The sequence below is a fragment of the Macrobrachium nipponense genome, chromosome 4, assembly GCF_015104395.2.
Source record: "Macrobrachium nipponense isolate FS-2020 chromosome 4, ASM1510439v2, whole genome shotgun sequence".
Lineage (NCBI taxonomy): Eukaryota > Metazoa > Arthropoda > Malacostraca > Decapoda > Palaemonidae > Macrobrachium > Macrobrachium nipponense.
In genome coordinates this window covers 34,040,184-34,063,137 of record NC_061100.1, presented here as the reverse complement: position 1 = coordinate 34,063,137, position 22,954 = coordinate 34,040,184, and the positions used below count along the sequence as shown (strand labels likewise).

The 22,954-nt window shown below is 36.3% G+C and overlaps 1 protein-coding gene across 1 annotated transcript in view; it reads left to right on the top strand.

Moving 5' to 3' along the window:
- The first annotated feature begins 3,973 nt into the window (after nt 1–3,973).
- LOC135210848 (uncharacterized) overlaps nt 3,974–22,954 on the top strand; it is a 494,197-nt gene continuing 475,216 nt past the window's right edge. The window contains exon 1 of the mRNA XM_064243719.1: nt 3,974–4,586. Coding sequence (XP_064099789.1) covers nt 4,401–4,586 — 186 coding nt within the window. The 5' untranslated portion in view covers nt 3,974–4,400. The remainder of the gene's footprint in view (nt 4,587–22,954) is intronic.

Genomic DNA, 22,954 nt, shown 5'->3' with positions numbered 1-22,954 from the left:
TGCTGTGAGTATTGAAAATGTATGATACAGAAGATATTTTGCTGGGTATTCAAGACCTTTTTTTTTTGTGATGGAATGAATAGTGTGTTAGAATATGTAGATGGGAGAGTGACTAGTTCGGTGTGCAAATGGGTCTGAGGAGAGGGTTATTTTTAGGTTTCCATGGCAAGCTAAAATATTTATGGGTGGAATAATGTTAAGAAGTCAGAAAATGGACAGTAAAATAGACACAAAATTGTTGTTTAAGAAAATGAGTCGTGAATGGAGTGTGGAACGGTTGAAATCTGTAAAAGAGTTTGTAATAGTGTTTACAAGCGGGGAATATTCACTCTATTTATCAGCATATCTTGACCAAGTCTTTCCACATGACCGAACCACCTTATAGTTGTTAGTGTTGTGGCATGCCACTCAGATTTCGCTGGTTCACGCCACCCCCAGGCTGATGAAAAATCACTGGCTGGCTCTGTCTCATGATCAGCTACTGCTGCAGTGTGGGGTCTGCGGTGGGAGGTTGAAACCAACATTGTTTGGAGGCTTGAATTTCAAATCTGTGGCCCCTTTGGTGTGCTTGTTTCATGTGAATAGGTTTCATCTACTGAAATAATAATAATAATAATAATAATAATAATAATAATAATAATAATAATAATGAATAATAATAATAATAATAATAATAATAATATAATAATAATAATAATAATAATAATAATAATAATTGAAAAAGAAACCCACAAAATTACTGTGTATAACGTGTTTACTTATAAGTATTTACATTTTATTTTACTCAACATTCGAATACTTTCAGGCCATATCTGTGGCCATTTTTCAAGAGTTGTGTAGGTTTTCAGCCTGGGTCAAGGCCCAGCAGTCTTCTCTGTACCCAGGCTGACAACCTACACATCTCTTAAAAAAGGGCCACAGATAGGGCCTGAAAGTACTGGAGTGTGGAGTAAAATAAAATGTAAATACTTATAAGTAAACACGTTATATACAGTAATTTTGTGGGTTTCTTTTTCGATCTTCAGAAGAAAACTGAAAGAAGTTTTTGTAATAATGATGATAATAATAATGCTTTGAACCATCTTCTCACATATGCTAACCTTTTTATCACCGTCTTTCTTGACCCTACGTCTAGACAAGATCCCTTTCCTACGTCTCTTTTCAATTCTTCTCTCTCGATCATGAGCTGCAGTAACCTGCTCACTTTACCTTCATTCGGATATGCAGTTCTTCGCATTTGATATTATACGGTTTGCATTGATGGTTAGAGTTCTGATTTGTATTTTTCAAACGGAGCTCTTCTACAAACTTTACCTCTCCTTTCAACAGTCCCCGTAGGAGGGTAGTGCCGTCAGTGGACCTCATGCGGTGCACTGTAGGCATAACTTAAGGTTCTTTGCAACGTGCCTTCGGCCCCTAGCTGCCACCACTTTCGTTCTTTTTACTGTATCTCCTTTCATATTATCTTTCTTCATCTTACTTTCCCCCCTCTCTTAACACTTGTTCCGTAGTGCAGCTGCTTTGAGGTTTTCCTCCTGTCACACCTTTCAAACCTTTTACTGTCAATTTCCGTTTCAGCGCTGAATGGCCTCATAGGTCCCAGTGCTTGGCCTTTGCCTAAATGCTATATTCAACTCAACTCCTTTCAACAGGCAGAACTTTTTAGCTAATCTTGAGGGTAAAACTTAAACCTCACTTACGAATGTACATCATTCTCGTGACAGGAAGTTTGCAAGGACTGAAGTTGAGGGAAATCTTCTAAGAAGAAGAAGAGGAAGAAGAAGAAGAAAGAGAAGTTTACTTAAAACGTCGATACCTAGTCCAACTTCGGTTTGGATCTGCGCGTTCCTGAATGCCTATGTACACCGAACGGAAAGTATTACATTTTGAAGCTCTTGGATGGTACTAACGAGTACAAGTTCGATCTAGACCGCTAGTATTTCTTTTGTACAGAAAATCGAATTATATACATATAGACCGCTAGTATTTCTTTTTAATTCATAGAGAATAGAATTATATATAGATATGCTCGTATATCATATATATATATATATATTATATATATATATATATATATATATATACATATATATATATATATATATAATAGATATATAATATAATATAATACACCCACATATAAGTATATATAATTAATAAAAGGAGCCCATGAAAACGAACGCGAAAATGTAGAAAGAAAGTATACTATATTTCAGAGACGGCTGTCCCTCTCTCTTCAGGTAGGTAATGAATGAGAAAAGTTACAGAAAAGGCGGTATTTATACCAAGAGATCCATCCACAGATAGCCGCTTAATTAGGTCACCCCGGTTGATAATTTATCTTTCATCTTCTTAAGCGTTGGTTTTTATGGGCTCCTTTTATTAGATGGAATTCTTTTGTAACAGGACATAATATGTATATATCTATATAGTATATATATATATATATAATTATATATATATATATATGAAAAATAATAGTTATAATAACCTCATGTTATAATATGTAAGATCAGCAGATCCATTGATCCTCGATAAAGAAAAAGTCGACTTTTCAAAGAATAGAATAGTTTCCCGTGTAGACCATTACTCGTGTGGCAACTTTGAACGGTTCCTATCGGTTTCACTACTGCATTGCTCAGCTAATTTAATTTCGAATTTAAGAGCACGTCAGTTAATTTTTTTTATCTTTTCTGAATATATATTGAATTATTAGGTCAACGGCTCACGGGAAAATTATTAAGTGTAATTTAGTGAATCCACGTGGAATTTCCCAGCACGTTTGAAATTTAAGATTTTTTTTTTATTTTCCTATTTTTTTTATCATTTTTAAAAAATTTTCTTTAGCAAGGAAAGAGCATAGTATTTTAAAAGCGCAATCACGATATCTGTGGCATCTTTTTGCATCTTGCCGACAGTTTAGTCGACATTGGCGACAAAACTGGAGTCGGTAATTTGGTCATCTGAGACTTTCCCAACCTGACGGAACTGCAAGGTGAATCAGCATGTAGAATTCCGTAGGGGGCGAGGGGGGGCGGCGGGGTAATGCCGTTAGTGAAGCTTGTTTGTTGGCTGTGTCTCTTGAGTCGTAACCTGCTCCCACTAAGCCTTGTACTTTACTTCCTTCCCACCTTCCTTTGACTATCTTGCTGTCCAACCAATCCAACTCCCTTATCTTGAGTCTCAAGCACTGAATAATTTTCATAAATCAAATTACAAATCAGATTCAGCATGAATGAATTATATTTCTCACGAGATATGAGTTGTCTATAACATTTCGGGAACCAAGAAGACCAGGAATCCAGTTTTAACGTTGAAAACAACTGCTGTATACCTTGATAAACAAACTTACGGATTGGATAGCACTAAGTACACCACTCGGCCTACACATTATGGGTACTCCCTGGACGAAGACATATTGGGCTTGGTTAAGGATTCGGCTCATGGGGCGTGGAAGGCTATTTTGATAACCTTATTAACATATGGCATCACAAATGACAGAAAGAAATCGAAATTGTGTAACATCCCGTAAAAGAATCCTGCGATGTATATATAATATATATATATATATATATATATTATATATATATATATATATATATATATATCCTTGAGCATAACTTACCAAATGAAATTATAATTGATAATTGTTTCTCCTCTAATGTCGAATTCTCTGTCAGTAAATTAAAATTGCCAGATGAAAAGGTAACTTTCAAGTCTAGGTAAACTTTAGTTCAGTACAACTTTTTCAATAAATAAAAAAAGGAAAAGAAAAGATTTTATGTGTATGCAAGGAATGCATTATCGTGAAGCTAGTGATAAGGCGGCAGTCCTTTTGTAAAATAGCGATAATGAGACAAATAGGGGACATTAATGAGTTTCTTCGAGATACAACCGAAGCTCCTCCCTTGTGCGCAAGCGTGACGTATGGCAACCTCACCGCAAGTCCCGCCCTCAGTCACTCACTGACAGCCAGAAGAAGAGGTAGTGTCTAGCTCTCTCCGAAGCCTGCTTTGCCATGTGCCCGGGACTGTAAGGCTGCTGGAATTCTCTCGCTTGAGGAATTGTGATTGGTTTTAACTGTAAGAAGTACACACTGGAAGAGTGTTATATTGTTATAGTGATACAGATTTCGATACTCGGTGAATGGGTGTTTTGAAGTGATGGTTTGAAATTAACTCGTGACACGTTTTTGATTATTCTTGAGTGAAGTGAGTTTTGTGTGCCTTTGATTAATAGTACTACTACTATACAGATAGTCCAAACTGATTATTAAAGATTGTTTTACAACGATTTACCGGCATATTTACGAAGATTAAACTTGTCGAAAAAGAAAACCAACTCAAATATGTAAATTACCTCTCTTGTGTGCAAGATTGAAGCTTTTACCGCCCTCCATCATGCGGGTGGGAAATTCGCGGGCTTGGGTGTTGGTGGTGCTGAGTGTGATTTTGGGTGGTGATAGTGTATGGTGCAGGAAGAGTAGAGTGTGGCGAGATGACGATGGTGCCTTCAGGGACGTTGTTATTGCTATACATCCATCGTTCGTGCCGACCAACTGCACGAAGTTCTTTCAGAATTTAAAGGTAAGCCTGAATCATTTTTTGGTGCGGCTTTTGGAAGCTCACTAATAATAGGCTCATTGGATTCAAGTTTTTCGAGATTCCTGTTAATTTATGTTTTGTAACTTGGAAAGAAGCCTGTTTCCTGCTGTCTGCATTTTTTTTTTCAAATAAACCTAGGCAGACTAATTTATTTTTCGTGTCATGTAGGCATTTGTGCATGAGTTAGCGTAGAACATTTAAAGGTGTGCTGATTTCTAAACATTAGCAAGCTATTGTGTCAAGAGACAGTTTCATGTAGAGGTTCGATTTACTTAGGCCGAGATGCATGGCTTTTCTGAAGCGCCGCCTGTCATTTTTGTCACATGGTCTTGATAATTGTTGAACCGATACATTTTATTGTAGAAAGAGATTAGTAAATACACTAAAAGAATTGCTGCTGCATTGATGTTTTACAACAAGCTTCCTAGATTACAGTTTTTTCTTGGGTGGTTCATGTAAGTATCGAAACTTATTGTCATGTTTGTGTATCAATAGTAGAAAGACGCTGTGTTGAGGTAGTTACTGGGTTAGCAAGCCTATCTTAGAATGAATTGGATACTGCATGGATCTATCCATAGGCCTATCGAACCGGGTGCTCGACAAAGATGGATATAGACTTAACCCGACATATTATTTGATATTTTCCTTTTAGTGTGATATTTTTGCTTGCAACAGTAATGAGCTCGAACAATAATTTTGCTTTTCAATAGGATTATGAAGAGTGTGGAGAAAAAAAATATTAATGAAGAATAACCCGAGCATAAGAGACTTATTGGATTATAAATGGCACGTGTAGTGTTATGGCAGATTACTCGACAAAGTGTGTATAAAAGCAAACTTTTCTTATAATTAATTGGATTAACTTAAAAATACCATAAAGAAAAACATGCATACACATCCATAAATATATATGCACATATATATTATAAGTATTTATAGGCTATAATATATATGTGTGTATGTATGTATATTATATATATACGTACTTTAGCTGTCAATATATTTAACAACGAATTGTGACACGCTGAATTAGTATTTAACATGTCAGTCATCAAGCATTAAACATGATCTGACATTTTCTCTGCATTCGACAGTTTAATCGGGGAAAAGTATTATCCCGCTTGTAAACTTTTCTGCTGTCCCCATCACTCGTTAAGCGTTCACGTTTGCAGTCAGTGGGGTGGTGGAAGTCGTTGTCAGCGGTTAATAAAAACGAATCGTAACTAAGGAAACTGAATTCGTTTGTCGGTCAGCGGTAGAAGTGTTGGAAGCTGTTGTGTTGGGGTGAAGTACTTGAATAGACTTGGCGATAGAGAGATCCTCTTAAGGAATAGTTGTTATTTGGTGTAGTCTTCCATTTATTTTAATAATTTTTATCAATAAGCATTTCTATACTGTATCAGTTGCATAGCTTTATTTTTTTTTATATGAATGACTGGTTCTTATGAGGGTTTAAATGCATACCTTTTTCTTTCCATTGTAGTTCGTATGACATTGTTTAGGAGTAGATGCTCTCTCTCTCTCTCTCTTCTCTCTCTCTCTCTCTCTCTCTCTCTCTCTCTCTCTCTCCATTCTAGATTTGCTTTACAAAATTCAAATTTTCTTTAATTGACGATCTTTCCTTCCATAATTCTCCCATAAATATTAGTGTTATTAGATGATCTGTCTCAGCCTAAGTTATAGCATCCGTTGTGATGTTTTATTTGAATTCGTAAGGGATAAGAAGATTTAGGAATTTTACTGACGCAGTAATTAATCAGAATACCTTTGACGTAATAGTTCAAAATACTTTTTCCTTTTTCTCTTGATGGTTTTCAGTTTTTCTTTCGCGATTTCTTGCTCTTTCCAAAACTTTTTTTCATTTTTGTTTTTGCAAGTTTGCAGTCATTGTTAAATTTATTTTTCCTCTTATCGTTTCACTCCTGTTTATCCTGGTAACTTGTTATTTTTAGATTTTTTAAAAATTTCCATAAAGTTTACCTTCATTCAGACGCGAATGATTTTATTTAACCTTCAACCTTCGCGTTTATTTCTATTCCTTCACATTTTTGTTTACAAATAGATTCCGGAATCGCCCTTCCCTCGTGAAAGTTGATCCATCTCATTTCTTTCCCTTAATGCAGCAATTATTCCCTATACCCATCTTTGGTCTTTGGTTTCCCTCTCTTTCATTCTCTCTTAAATTTTCTCTCCCATGTTTTCGCTGCGTCCCATAATTCCCCCTTTATTCCCATCGCCCTTCTTTCTTTTTTTCAGCCCTTTGTTTTATTGCAAAACTAAATCTTCTTTGTTGTTTGCTCTCTCTCTCTCTCTCTCCTCTCGTCTCGCCTCTCTCTACCTCATCCTCCTCTCTCTCTCTCTCTCTCTGTTGTAGACTAAGATTAAGTTTCCTTTATCGCATTTCATTTTTCTGTTCTCTCTCTCTCTCTCTCTCTCTCTCTCTCTCTCTCTCTCTTTTGTTGTAGATTAAAACGAAATTTCCTTTGTCGCTCTGTTTTATTATTTTTTCCGTTCTCTCTCTCTCTCTCTCTCTCTCTCTCTCTCTCTCTCTCTCTCTCTCTCTCATAAGCTAATGTTAACTTTTCTTTATCGGTCTCTATTTTCTTTTTAGATTTTCCGTCCTCCCACTCTCTCCTCTCTCTCTCTCTCTCTCTCTCTCTCTCTCTCTCTCTCTCTCTCTCTCTCATGCATCCACGTATATTTATCCACAACGCTGCACTCTTTTCACCGTGATCTGTGCTTATAGATTGCTTATCTTTCCTTGCATCTTCTTTATTCATCCATCTGCATTCCTATTTTTTCCCCGAATATTTTTTCCAGATCATCGTCTTCTCTCGCTACCCTCGATGCTCACCTCGCCGAATCTTTTATATTTTCGTTCTCTTTTTTCATCTTTTGCTTCTAATCTTGAGGTTGATACTGTTTTTTACCTTTTCATTTTAATTATTTGTTCATTTATATATTTAAATAAGTAAGGTGCATTTTAATGTTGTTATTTTATTTCTGTGCCAGTAAGTCGGTAGGCGCTAAGGTTAGTCTGTGCTTAAGGGGGTACAAGTAGTACCACACACACACACACACACTCGCTTTCCTCTTCACCATTTGCTGGAATCAGTTTCATCTTCGACAGAGAGAGAGAGAGAGAGAGAGAGAAGAAGAGAGAGAGAGAACTAAAGTAGACGAAGAATTCCCGTAGAGTATCTCGCTCTTTGTCTTTTCACCAAATAATCTTCACACCTGCAGCAATTCGAAAAATTATATATATATATATATATATATTATATAATATATATATATATATATATATATATATATATATTATATATATATATTCTATATATGTGTGTGTGTTTGTGTACGTGTGTAAGGTATACAGTTATTTATACTTCGTTTACTTTGTTTGGGATACACAACAATTTAGTTGTGTATCCATGTGCATCTTCTGTTATCAAAGATCAGCTTTACACGCTAATGAGATCTCGGCCAGTTCCCTAATTAGTGAAATTTTCTTTTGAACCAATTAATTTTTTTAAAATTTCATTTTTCTCTTAATTAATTTTGGTTGCCTCTGCATTAGTGGATATTGCATTTTTGGGCGCGTTTTTTGTAGTCGTGGGCCAACGTTGGGTGATGATTCCGTCGTTCTCTCTTGGTCGGTCTGTTTAGACGTATTTAGTCTATGTTTTGGGGAATTTTATTGCATGCCCCATCTCTCTCTCTCTCTCTCCTCTCTCTTCTCTCTCTCATCTCTCTCTCTCTCTCTCTCTCTCTCTCTATATATATATGTATATATATATATTTATATTATATAATATGTATATCCTATATGTATATTTATTATGTATATTTATTTATTTATTAGAGTTGCTGTCCAAAATTCAGATTTCTCTTCTTGTAGCTCTCTCTCTCTGCAGCAGAGAGAGGATGGACTTAAAACTATCTGAGACATCTTAATCCTTGTAACTCTCTCTCTCTCTCTTCTCTCTCTCTCTCTCTCATAAAATGAATCTTCCTGGTGAGGAGCATCTCAGTGCGTTCAATCCCCGTGGAAATACGGATCATGAAGAATTCAAGGAACACCTAGATCGGAGCTGTCCTGATATATTTTCCGGGAATTGTCAAGCCTTTCTTTGGCCCGTTATGCTGAGGTACATGGGATATATATATGTATATATAACTCGATGCGATAACGCGAAATCCAATGGCTTAAGTTTATTAAAAATGAATGCTGTGAGAGGTCTCGATCTATCGTGCGATATCCTCGTGCAAGAAATGTATTTCCTTGTTATTGCTGGCGAAGTAAGTAGATTGTGTGGGTTATTCTCGGGCTTAGAAATGCATTTTCTTCTTGTTGCTGAGGCAATAAGTAAAATGAGAAAGTGTGGGCGAGTAGGCGTGCTTTTTCTGATTAGATCTAGCGCATAATTTTGGTTTGTAATATGAAAATGAATGAATTGGTTTCCATGTGTATTTTATACTAAGGACTTTCGCCCTCTGAAGGAATGATTTGGATTTTGTATTGTTTTTATTTTTCCTTTAATTTGTGTTGCTTTTATCTCATTTTTCATGTATTATGTAGTGAAATATTTACATACATGAGTCTGAGGTAATAAGATTTATTCCAAAGAGTAGGCTAGATACTATTGATAAATTCACCTTTTAGGTTTTACAGCTGTCCCATTAGTTAAATTAATGTGGCTAGGCTAATTAGTTTTTAAGTGAAGGTAAATACTTGATAATGTAGTGGGGCGAGTGACAACAGAATATGATCTCCATTATGGATTTGTGTAGAGGTAATGAATATCTAAATTGTCTTCAGATTGGTAGGAGTAATTTTCCTCTCATAATCTTCAAAATTAAGAGATCGGTCAATAGCCCAAGTACTGGTTTTCCCTGGTTTTAAATTTGACTTTTCCAGCTCGTGTGCTTGTAATGTACTATTTTTGTTCGGCTTCAGACCAAAAACCACCACCATCTCACTTCTGAGAATGCTTCGGTTAGAGCGTACCCTTGTGTGAGGGCGTGTCTTTTTTCTTAGTGGTTTAGCTCTAGTATTTCGATGTCACTTTCATGCAGTTGAAAGTGCGATTTTTCTGGAAGATGAAGAAATACGTAGATGTTTTAATCTTTTGCCGCCATTTTGGAAGCCTTCTGCCTAGGTGCGTTAAAGTGCATTATTTTAACATGGAAGCAGTATTGGCATTTACAGTGTAATATGAGTTTTTTTTTATAGGAACTTAACTTTTAATTGTACGCCGTATTAGTAATGTTGCCAATCATACTTAAGTACTTAAGGTTCTCTTCGTAGCGTGGATACAGTAATGTATATTTAACCAGGAGCCGTTTATATATATATATATATATATATATATATATAATATGTTTATATATATATATATATATATATATGTATATATATAGATAAATCTATATATATATATCTATATATATATATATATATATATATATATATATATACATATATAAGATATATCGAATATACTAAATAACCTATATAATATATTAATTATCTATATCTATATATATATATTATATATCTATATATATATATTCTATATCAAAAGGTACGAACGATGTGTAGTCATCAGTCGGGTTACCGAAACTCAGACGATCATTAAGAGTTTATAAAGATACGTTTCGTGCCATCCTGACACATCACCAGTCTGTAATATAAAAATAATTCACATTTATAAAATATAAAATTAAACTTTACTTCGTAATTTAAAAAGGAATACCCCCCACAAAAAAAAATAAACATTCATAAAAACTAGTTGTTAGGGACTAAACAAATTTAAATGATTTACAAGGTGACACTAGAATAGACGAAATTTAAGATTAAACGGGAATATGAACCTTTACAAAGAGAAGGATAAGAAAGGAATGGCTGTACATACATAAATTCTGCTATCCCATGTATCAAAACCCTTACATTCCATAGGTTGTGCATACTCAGAGTGCACCGTAAGTAGGACGCAGTCACTGTCGATTATGCCCGGATACGAGAGCTTGATGACGTTCGGATAAGGAACTTGACGGGTCATAATTTCCACTTCCTGCTTTTTAATGGCTGTTCCGCACCCCCTAAATTTTTAGTCCCGGATTTCTGCCGCCCTTTGTGGGACTGTTTAGTTGCAGCGCAGTGATCTTCAGGGCTCGTTATGGTCCCTCTAGAATTTTGCTTCTTCAGTGTCCAATCCCTTGTTTCTTTTTTCTTTTTTCTCCTCCTCCTCTTATTCTTTACTTCCTCCTTCCTCTCCCCTCTTCGCTTTCTTTTCTCAGTTTTCAATCCTTTCACCCTTTGCAGCTGATGACCATGGAAAGTGTGACACCAGTTTTCAATGTTAAACAGAAAGTTAAGCCTACTCTCACTTATCTTTCTGAACTTTCCTCTCATAATTTTTCTCTTATTTGTTTGTGTTTGTATTTGTGCGAGCAAGGTGATTATATTTTTTCCTCATTATTGTGTAAGTTTACTTAAGCTCTTCATTTAAATAAAACTTTGATACAATTATTATAGTGTTCGCTGAGATTTTTACTCAAAGACAATTGAATTTGCTTATTATTTATTTTTCAGCAGCTTGGATATCCGCATTTCCTTTGTAGATAAGACTTTTAATTTCTGCCGTTTGGAATATTATCCGTGACTTTGTTGACGTTGTAATAACTTTTTTTTTCTGATAAGTCTCTGCCGACAGTAGAATGTGGCAGCCTTCAGGCAGTAATATGTGTGTGATGTATATCTTCGTAGCGTGGATTTATTTTAAGAACCAATATAATAATACAATAATTTACAACAGATACCACGAGCCTTTTGTAGTTAAAGCTTATAGGATTTTCATTCTATTGAGAATGGTGAAAATTATACTCTTATATCAACATGTTTGTAAATACGGAATATCTAGTAAATGGTGGCGACGAAAACAATTATTTTGATCCATAAACATGAACGGAAGGAATTTTTCATTATTTTGGGGCGATGCATTCAGAAAATTCTAAGATCTTTTTAAACTGGTTTTGAGTACAGTGAGGGTGGTTGCATTTTTTTTTTTTCTTGTCCAAAAGCCTTTTTCATTTTCCTTACTTGATAGTTACGGAATGTGGGATTGCAGTGGAGTCCAGCGTATTTTTTTTTTTTTTTTTTTTTGCCTGTGTATGGATTTATGCGAGCTTTTACCTTAAAAATGTTAGTTGGAAGAGATTTGACCTCTACTGACGAACATGCGTATGGCACAATGAGCTGAGCGCATTTGTGAATGTGGACTTCTTAAGCAAGTATTTCATACCATGAGCGCATGAAGCCTATTGTTTTCACAGTAACTACGTCCCTTGTCGAATGATTGATATGTGTTTATTAGCAGCGTTCCCAGAAGATCTGCAAACGTCTGAAGCCGGGAGAAATGAACTTGGTCCCTCTGGAATCTGTAATAAAGTCCTGGAAAGTGCCGGCATAAATTCAACGCGGGGTCCTCTCTCCTTCTCTCCTCTCGCATTTGTGATTTATCAAATTCGTCCTAGGAATGCGAACGAGCATAGCTGCAGAGCATCTCTTAATTAACTCCGTGTGAAACTGAAATTTGACGGCATTCCAAATCTTGCATTAGCCCGAGTCTGGCTATGTAGCCGGTCGGGCTGGATTCCCATTTTTTTTTTTTCCGCTCTTAGACTCGTTTTACAACAGTCGACTATGACAAGCATCCCGATTAATCAGATCCGCGGGCCTGCAGCTCGCTAGCTGCTGGCCTGGCCCTTTGTCTGCCTAATTAATCGGGAAATATTTGTGACCTTTTGCGGTAGGGGGTGTGATTTACTGGGCTCTCTCTCTCTCTCTCTCTCCTCTCTCTCTCTCTCTCTCTCAGAGGATATCAGCTTTCACCTAGTTCCAAGATAAGATTTTTTTCGTGTGTTTAGATGTGGAGAACTTGACGAGAGAGAGAGAGAGAGAGCGGTTGGCAGGTTTGAATGCAAGTTCAAAGATCGCGATTAATTAGCCGTGATAACATGGTAATGATGAAGTTGGATACACTCATTCGTTTTTCATTATCAGGCGCATTTTCTAAATAAATCGCTTGCTGTCTCATTAAGCTCATTTTTGTTGAGGCTGATGTATATAATTCGTAACTTTTTTTTTTATCCATTGCGTTACAAATGCCAATTTTGCTGTTTTCTGATTCCGGTTATATATTTAAATCTGTACAAATTTGCAACCTTGGTTTCATGATTTTGCAACTTTTCAACTCTCTCTCTCTCTCTCTCTCTCTCTCTCTCTCTCTCTCTCTCTCTCTCTCTCTCTCTCTCTCTCTCTCTCTCTCTCTCTCTCTCTCTCTAAACTAGTGTGTGTACGTTGACTTGTTTTGCATGTATATTTGTCCTGTCATTTTAAATACATATACATATATATATGTATATATATTATATATATATATATATATATATATATATATATATATATATATATGTGTGTGTGTGTTTGTGTGTGTAGTTAGACGGACAGGACAATTAAATGTGCAAAAATGAGTCTATGTACACTCACTAGTTGAGAGAGAGAGAGAGAGAGAGAGAGAGAGAGAGAGATAGGAAACCGAGTTTGCAAATTTGTAAAGATTGAGACATATAACCGGCATTAGAACTGAACTGGTTCCTAGTTTATGGAACAGCGCAAAATCCATTGTTAACATGACGACCGTCTCTGTGTTTTGTTGTGAGAATCACACGCGCGCGCGACGTTTCCAATAAGAGAAAGCGAAATCCAGTCGTGGAAAATCTCAGATGAATAGTCCGACTCGCAAATCTATTCTTCGATGACAGCTGATGAAATCCAAACCCTTCTGAGACCGCAGCGTCTCGCAGGGCTTCGTCGGGAAGGTCCAGGTCCCCGTTGCAGCGTCGTGATGGAAGCGACTTTACGGACTCGAGGAATTTACGTATGTGAGACCCTGTCTTGGACAGTGTGACATGTTGGCTGTGGTTTCCATTGCTGTCGGTCTGGAATTGATGATCTCCGGGAAGGCTGGAATTGATGATTCCGTGAAGACTTGACTGGAATTGATTGCATCTCTGCCCAGAGTTTTGCTTGTAGAATTTGTGTTGAAGATTTCCCTTGGGGCTTTGCGAATGAAATAGTTTCATATGCATTTCTGGCTTAGAAGCGCGCGATCAATGGAATTCTGTAATTGGTGATGTATGGAAGCCTGGAATAATAATTCAGCTCTCAGTTGTTGTTAAACGCAAGTTAAGAAGAATCATAAATAGAAGCCGTTGCGTTATTGCTGTCAGGTGAATGAGAATACTCGCTGACTAATGCGTATCAAGTCAGACTTAGTAATGTGGCATTATTCTTCAGTTTTCTTTTGCTGGGTATATCATCCATCGTCTTATGGTCATCCTCCACTGACCTGATCAGAGAGAGAGAGAGAGAGAGAGAGGCGGGATGGGGGGCTGCTACTTCGGCACTATTAGGCAACATAGTCATTAGTGTTTATATGATTGATGTTAAAATTAACCATTAAAATGATAATATGATTGATGATGAAACTAACAATGGTAATATTGATCATGATATTTTTCTTTAATATATTATAAATATTATGGTTCATTAACCTTCTAGAGTAACAAGGGGCATATGCATATGTATATGGGCAATAGAATTTTCCACTTTGGGATGATTAAGAAAACACGTCCATACTGGAGGTGATCCACATTTGCAGGCCAAGAAGGCGAGGTGAGGAAGTCACGATTTCACTTGGAAATACCATGTCTAAATTCGTATTGGGTTGCTTGATATGACCGATGCTTCGTCTCGAAGATAATGATATTTAGTCTTGATACTGAGTTGAGGACTCATAAGTCTGGCAGTCTTGAAAATTTCCCATTCGCAGTTTTTGAATTGTTTAGATTATTATTATTTTTTTTTAACGGGGGAGGATTCCAGCTTTTCATTATCACTTCTTGTGGTTTTCCAAGAAAATTTAGCTCTCTCTCTCTCTCTCTCTCTCTCTCTCTCTCTCTCTCTCTCTCTCTCTCTCTCTCTCTCTCTCGCCATGAAACCATAATGATGAAGAGTGGATGTTTGTATGTTCTCCATGGATATGTTCATTTAACTGTCAGTTGTCACGCAATTTATGGCAGTCGTTCGGAACAGCAGTCTTGATAATTTTGAAGCAACTTAGATAACTTTTTATTTGGACCAAACTGTATTTTGTATATATTTAATTTTATATGTAAACATCGCTTCGAAAGCTCATTAAAAAACTTCCTCGTGGGTGTGAAGAAAAGGGTAATTAAGCAAATAAAGCCCAGTCTTTGGTAATATAGTACATTACATTAGGTGTATGAGGATTCTCATAAGGAAGGGTTGTCTTCTATACAAACTCGCAACCACAATAAGTGTGCTATCAATCTCAAATGGAAACCAGGAGCCTTTTTCAGGTTATTTAATATGGTAGGCCGTTAGCCATTTTGAGGGAAACCTGATTGCAGACCGTAGGTCATTTTTGACCAAGCAGTGTTCCTTGTGAGCATTGTGGATGTACTCATTTGCTATTTTAATCGTGGATTTTTTTTTCGAGAGAGAGAGATCTTGGCGGAGTGTGCTATTCTTTCATGTCTTGCATAACCTTGAAGCAAGTGAAGATGTTCTTGCCGCGAGAGGGCACTGTGTAAGGTTGAGGCGGAACATCGTTACCTTATGTTTAGCTTATAGCGTAGCCTTAGTGATGTCCTTGGAGTACATAGTCAGTTTTAAAATTATATGGTGATTATTTACAAATGCTTCTCGCCGCCAAAGGTCTTAGAATAGATGGTGAAATACAGTAGATCTTAATTTCCTACTTCCGCATAGGTTGTTAGCAGGATCTCTGTATGGATCCTGGTTGTTAGGTACTTGGTTTCTCATGGAGCGGTGTTCGTCACGGAAGTTGTCAGGAATGACAGTTGGCATTGCTGTCTTCAGGTTTCCTTCTGTTTATAGGAAAAGGCATGATCTGAAGTAAGATGTACAAGTTTGCATAGTACTGTTGTTTACATGGTCTTACAGAGCTTTTACGATAGTTGGAAATTGTTTATCAGGTGTGAATATGTTTTTCATGTGAGCTTAATTCCAAAATTGTGGATAATTCCAAATCAAAACGGTCTGTTAATTAAAGATTTAACTGTACAGCGTAGCTGACGGACTACTGCTAATATCTGCCCCCACGAGGTTTAAATGGAAAGTTAAATGCTATCCAATCGCGAATCCTCGCCCAGTTTGCGTTTTCATTTGAGGCTTTGTCGACCATGTCAGATAAAACAGCCTGTTTCACCTGAATACAAATACCTCGTTCGGACGAGGAGGAAAAAATTCATGGAAGTACCTTCACCTCGTTCATTGACAATACATTTCCCATCACTTGCTTTGTTGCAGCCTGCAACAGCGTGAAATTGCAAAGGGTGGTAGTGGTGGAGGATGAGGGAGGGGAGGAGGGGGAGTGCTTTGGCATTTGCAACTCTTTCTTTTGCATCGGTGTCGCAGTGTGTGGAGCATTTGTTTACTCTAGAGGCCGCCGCTGCTTCCAGATCTGTTTACACTCTCTCTCCGTTCAATGGCTCTCTCATCCTCTTCCTCCTCCTCCTCCATCCCTTTCTTCTTAGATTGCCAACGGCGCCGGCATAAGGATGCCGATCCTGCCTTTTAAAATCCCGGTGCTTGTGTGTGTGCGTGTTCGAGTTTGTTTGTGAGATTTGGAGCTTGTTTGGCCTTGCCTGTGCGGCTTTGTTTGTGCGTGTTAAAGCCCCAAAGTTGGTGTGGGTGTGAATGTCTTTTCGGTCTTTTAAATGTTTTTAGGGTTTAAATAGAAAACGTAACGAGGGAATGAGACTAAAAAGAAAAAGTATTTAGCGAAGAAACCAAGGGATAGGAATAGGTCACGAGAAAAATATAGTATAAGGGTCTGAGAGAGGTTACTAAGAAGAGCAGCTGAGAAATCAAGAAGATATATCGAAAGGAGATCTGCGATAATGACATTTGATTTTGATAGTAGGAAGGGAGGAGGTGTTAAAGGCCAAAACTTATGGATAGGAGTAAGGTATAACGAGGTAAACTCGAAAAAGGGAAGATGTAAAAACGTAAAACAAGGGGAAAGTGATTATATAACACAACAACGCCGAGGTGAGTTAAGATGTAACGATTAATGCCTGCGAAAAGAGGTTGTAACACTTGATATGCAAAAATGATCAGCGTGTAAAAATGTGATGAAATAGTGATAGAAGAAAACTAAACTAAGAAACAAATGAAGACGTAACCCAGGGAGAAAGAATAAACCCCCAGAATAAAAGATGAAATAATTCGAGTAATAAGGAACCCTGGAGAAAAGATATGGTGATGAGAAAAAGAATCAGAAGAGAAAGGAGGCAGTAACGAAGACTATTTTTTTTTTCTTTTTTTTGTCGTCGTCGTGAAGATAATATAACAAAACTGAGGTGGTGGTCTTCTCCTCCCGGCGTCCCCAAGTTCGGGAAACGTGGAAATGTGTTCGAGTTTTAGAATGTCTTCCGGAGAGTTTTTGTCGTGCGGCCCGACAATACTGATCCTTCGGGAAGTCGTGACTACGGTTGGCGGCGTTTGAGTGAGTGCTGCCGCCGCTGGCCCGTTGGAACCATGGGAAACGTTGGCATGTATGTGGTTAATGGAGAGAGAGAAGAGAGAGAGAGAGAGAGAGAGAGGAGAGTGTTCGGTCCTGGACAAGTTGTTAAATTCTCTCTCTCTCTCTCTCTCTCTCTCTCTCTCTCTCTCTCTCTCTCTCTCTCTCTCATTTCCATTTTTATGAATAGTATTTTTACTGCTACTTCAGCAACTATATAGATATTGCCGATTATCATTTTCATCATTGTTATCTCGCGTATCTAGGTTGTGTGTATTGTATTGTCTCTACTTAATCTATTTTGTATATGATATATGGCCATGAGTTCCTAACATATTATATTATTATTATTATTATTATTATTATTATTATTATTATTATTATACATCGCACACAATAGAGACTTGTATTGAGTGAGAGTTGTACGCACTTATGTAGCTAACGAAAGGACGAAGATGGTTGTGGGGGGTGGGGAAGACGTAAGAGTAAAGACGGGGGAGGGGAGGTCTCTGACACGGCGAACTTATATTGTTACCCATCTTCCAAAGTTTTTTCACGTTGGTCCCTTTTTATGAATTATCGGTTACATTTCTCCTTTGGGGTATTCCGAAGTAGGCGAATGGATATTTAATGACTTTTGCAGCTTGATGGTTGTGTGTATATATATATATATATATATATATATATATATATATATATATATATATATGTATATATATATATATATATATATATGTATATATATAGTATATATATATATATATATATATATATATATATATATATATATATATATGTATGTATATGCAGTACCTAGTAACGAAAATCAGTATTTTTAAGTAAGCAGATTGTCCTTTTTTTTTTTTCTTTTGAAACAAGGTTGTTAAAGTAGAGCTTATTTTTCATGAGTATCGTGGGTGGATAAGTCGTGACGCGCCATGGGAAACGAATGGGAAAAAATACCCACGGAAGACTAATGCGCGCTATTAGGGTTCTCTTTTGGGTAAAATATACACTCATTTCCTCGTTCCTTTATGAGTGTTTTGCTTCCTGTTCTTGAATATTGTCTCAGAAGTGTCGTAATTGTTACGAGAGGGTAGGAAAGCACATTCTTTACAGATTTCCTAGAAAATGGATACCGAGAGAAAAGTCATGTCGTCTGAAATGACGAAAGTTTAGGAAACTGATGTTCAGTTTTATTGTTGTTGCTGTCCTAAAGCAATGAAACAAGACACAGAGAGAGAGAGAGAGAGAGAGAGAGAGAGAGAGAGAGAGAGAGAGAGGTGAATCTATAGATGAAAGAAACTCGATGCCATTTTCCTCATTTTCTCTGAAATAAACGTTACGTTTTCTCCATTTTCTCTTAAGTAGACGTTTCATTTCCTTCATTTCGTCTTAAATAACCGTTGCATTTTCTTCATTTTCTCGTAAATAAACGTTTCATCTTCTCCATTTTCTCTTAAACGTTTCGTTTCCTTCATTTTGCCTTAAATAAACGTTGCATTTCCTTCATTTTGTCTTAAATATACGTTGCACTTTCTTAATTTTCTCTGAAATAAACGTTACATTTTCTTCATTTTCTCTGAAATAAACGTTACATTTTCTTCATTTTCTCTGAAATAAACGTTACATTTTCTTCATTTTCTCTGAAATAAACGTTATATTTTCTTCATTTTCTCTGAAATAAACGTTACATTTTCTTCATTTTCTCTGAAATAAACGTTATATTTTCTTCATTTTCTCTTAAATAAACGTTACATTTTCTTCATTTTCTCTGAAATAAACGTTACATTTTCTCCATTTTCTCTTAAACGTTTCATTTCCTTCATTGTGTCTTAAATAAACGTTTCATTTCCTTCATTTTGTCTTAAATAAATGTTGCATTTTCTTAATTTTCTCTTAAATAAATTTTACATTTTCGTCATTTGTTCAAAAATAAACGTTGCCTTTTCTCCATTTTCTCTTAATTAGCACTGAATTTTCTTCGTTGTCTTAGAAATAAGCATTGTTTTTACCTAATTTTTTCTGCAGTAAATATTGCATTTTCTACGTTATATCTGAAAGAAACATAGCATTTTCTTAATTATCTCTGAAAGAAACATGGCATTTTCTTCATTTTCTCTTAAATATAATTGAATTTTCATTTTCTCTGAAATAAACGTTGCATTTTCTTAATTTTCTCTTAAATAAACATTGCATTTTCTTAATTTTATCTGAAATAAATATTGCATTTTCTTCATTTTCTCTTGAATAACATTGAATTTTTATTTTTTCTGAAATAAGCGTAGCATTTTCTTAATTTTATCTGAAATAAACATTGCATTTTCTTCATTTTCTCTGAAATAAACGTTGCATTTTCTCACATGGATCTTATGTGTGTGTATAAACTTTTAAAGCGTAGACTTCAATTCCAGCTTTACCTCGGTTCTCTCTCTCTCTCTGATATCTCTCAGACATAATTCGAAATGTCTTTGAACCCCGAATTCCATTTCTCTTCAGAATTTCTTTGGGAATTTCATATAACCTCCACGTCGTCGATCTCGTGGTGGCAGCGAAAGACGAAAACGGAAAATAAATGAAAAAAGACAAAAAATAGATCGTGAGAGGAAATAGTTGGATGAATAATTATTATTAGAAAAAAAATAGGATGTTGAAAAAAAATCGTGTCTGAAAAAAAAAAAAAAAACATTTTAAGCAAGGCCTGGTTGCAAAAGAAGGAAGCTAATGAAACTTAAAAATATACATACTTATAAAAAAATAAAAGAAACGTGTCAAGTGAAGGCATTTGTATATCCCGAATAAATAAAACGTTTGAGGAAAGGAAGTGAATATATGAAAAAATAATGTCTCAAGAATTTCGGGACCCTGTATTTACCTCGAATTTTCCCATGCAAGGGTTTCATTGACTCCGGTTTGCACTGTCAACAACCATCCGTCCTACTGACGCTAAGGGTATATGCCATTTCTTTTACATGCCCCCCTACTCAAACCCCACCTCCACTCTCCCCCGGGTGCACCAGCTCCTAGGGCGCTATACTCCTCGTGACGTCATGCGAACCGTCGTCGCTGATTGGTCAGAGGAGAAGTTTGTTTGGAAGTGTTTCTTTAAGTGGTCATTCGCTCTGGAGTCCTCTTTTGTTTTCAACATGTACCTGGGTGTTTTTTTTTTTCTTCAGTCGTTATTAGCATTTAACAGCGCCTATTTGCCCTTCGCCAAGGGTATGCATACCCCTTGGTATGTGCTTCCTGGTATTTAACTTTTCTCGTGTGTTTGTTGTTCTTTTATTTATCACGGCAGGTTTCAGAACTACAGTGTATACGTAGTCAGGGAGGTCGTGGCTTCAGCCAGGTTTAAATGCCATTGAGTTTCTCATATTAAGGTTCACTTGACACCATTCAGGTCAAGATATCGGGGTTCATACAACTCTCTCTCTCTCTCTCTCTCTCTCTCTCTCTCTCTCTCTCTCTCTCTCTCTCTCTCTGTGGTTCTCTTGTTGCATTGCTTCTGTATGTCATTATGAGTTATGCATGTCTCTTGTGGAAAGCTGGGTGGACGGTAGTATTTCTTGAGTGTTAATCCGCCCCCCCCACCTCTCTCTCTCTCTCTCTCTCTCTCTCTCTCTCTCTCTCTCTCTCTCTCTCCTTAATAGACCTTCAGGGATTTGTGTATATCGACTTACAGGAGAGAGAGAGAGGAGAGAGAAGAGAGAGAGAGAGAGAGAGAGAGAGAGAGAGACTCCAGGGAATACGATCGTCGTCTCGTCTTCTGCTGGATGTCGGTCAAGCAGGGAGACCTATCCATCTCTTTTTCGTTTTCTTGGGTGCTTGCTTTCACGTTTGAACTCTTGGCGTATTTTCGTGCAATGATGAGGAACGTTTTTGGTATATTTTCTGTATTCCAAGTTTTTATTTTTGTTCATTAGACGAATTCTTTTTTTTTCTAGAATTTTTCCTTTTCATGGAAGAACTATAGTAAAACAAAGAACTTTTTGTGAGTGGATTAGCAATTTAGGCAAATATGTCGTTCCGTCACAGAGGGGTGAATTTCTTAGTTTCAAATTTAATTACGGGAGACTTTTAGACGTGACATTTTGATTTTAGATGAGTTGAATTTTTCCTCTTTTCTTTAAATGAAAATTTATGTATTATTATGAGTTTCATGAATATAGATATTTTCAGCTCTTGTCTCAGTTTATCTTGACATCGTGTCAGATTTCCTAGTTTAAATAGTTTCATTTTTAATCCTAAGTGTATCTTAACATCATGCGAAATCTCTTGGCAGAGGACTCGAATTATTGTGCACCGGTTGTGTGTTATATCACATTTTGCATTTACTATTATTATAAACTTCGGACGCGTGAAATTAATGATTGATATAAAAATAACCTTGAAAAAAAATGGTACAAGTAGGCTGGTGTTAAAATACTTGGGATGTATCTTCTTTTGTTCCTGTGTGTGTCCAAACTCTTCAAGTTTCAGGCGAAGGAATTTCTACAAAATAATTCCTATGGGATTCAGGAAATATGTCAGTAAAACCACTTATTATGTAGACTTATCCACATATCCACACGTGATATATAGGGGGATGACTAATTGAAGAGTAAATACCTTTGTCTATTCCAGAAATCAGAGTCGTTTATTGTATACTTACCAAACTATTTTTGAACCAAAAATCCTTTGAATCCTAGAGGTACAAACCGTCAGAGAGTGTAATGTAAAGTTACATTTACATCATTCAGTTAATGATAAAAGGCTTCAATCAACTGGTTAATCTGGATAAAGCATCCGATAAAGGATTAGCATGCTGAATTACACACGTATAGTATTAATGCAAGTTTGCCAGACATGAAATTCAATAGACATTGTTTTGAGAGAGGTGGAAATGCTCTCCGAAGCCGAAAACTATCTTAAGTGATTCTCTAAAATTTACTCTTGAAATAATTCATGGAAATCTCCTGTCTAAAATCAGCGCCTTTCTGTAAATGAGGAGAAATGGGTGGAAGTTCGTCGCATGTATCCAGTCCTTTTTAGAAACGAAAGCCAGGGCACGGGTGAGGAAAAGTTGATTAGTCTGATCAGCTTACTGTGATGCTTTGTCAGTAAGCTGTGGAAGACTTCTGATACTTCAGAAGTTTTCGTGATTACACGGTATTGTGTGAGACTCGAACTCATATTTTCTTTCGGGAAAGAATTGGATGTCGCTTGTTTTTCGGGGTATGCCGTAAGCGTTTCGAATGAGCTTCTGATCAGGGCTTTATTTCAAAGGCAGACTCATTATTTTGAGAGAGATGTTTGAAAAATCAGAAAAAAAAAAATCGTAAACATTCTGTATAGCTGAAGAGATTTACTCCATGTTTTCAAGGTATTTTGCAAGCTAGAAAGACGTTCAAATGATGAGAGAAAATCTCACGTGACCCTCTTTCCCGCTTAATGCTTTTAATACAAAAGCATTGCATTTTATTTTTATATTTATTCACGAAAACAAAAAGTAGAATTTGCTCACAGAATAAAGGTTGTTAGGTAAATAGACAATAAGAGTAGATCTCTCTCTCTCTCTCTCTCTCTCTCTCTCTCTCTCTCTCTCTCTCTCTCTCTCTCTCTCTCTCTCTAATATATATATATATATATATATATATATATATATATATATATATATATATATATATATATATATATGTATATATATGTATATATATGTATATATATATATATATA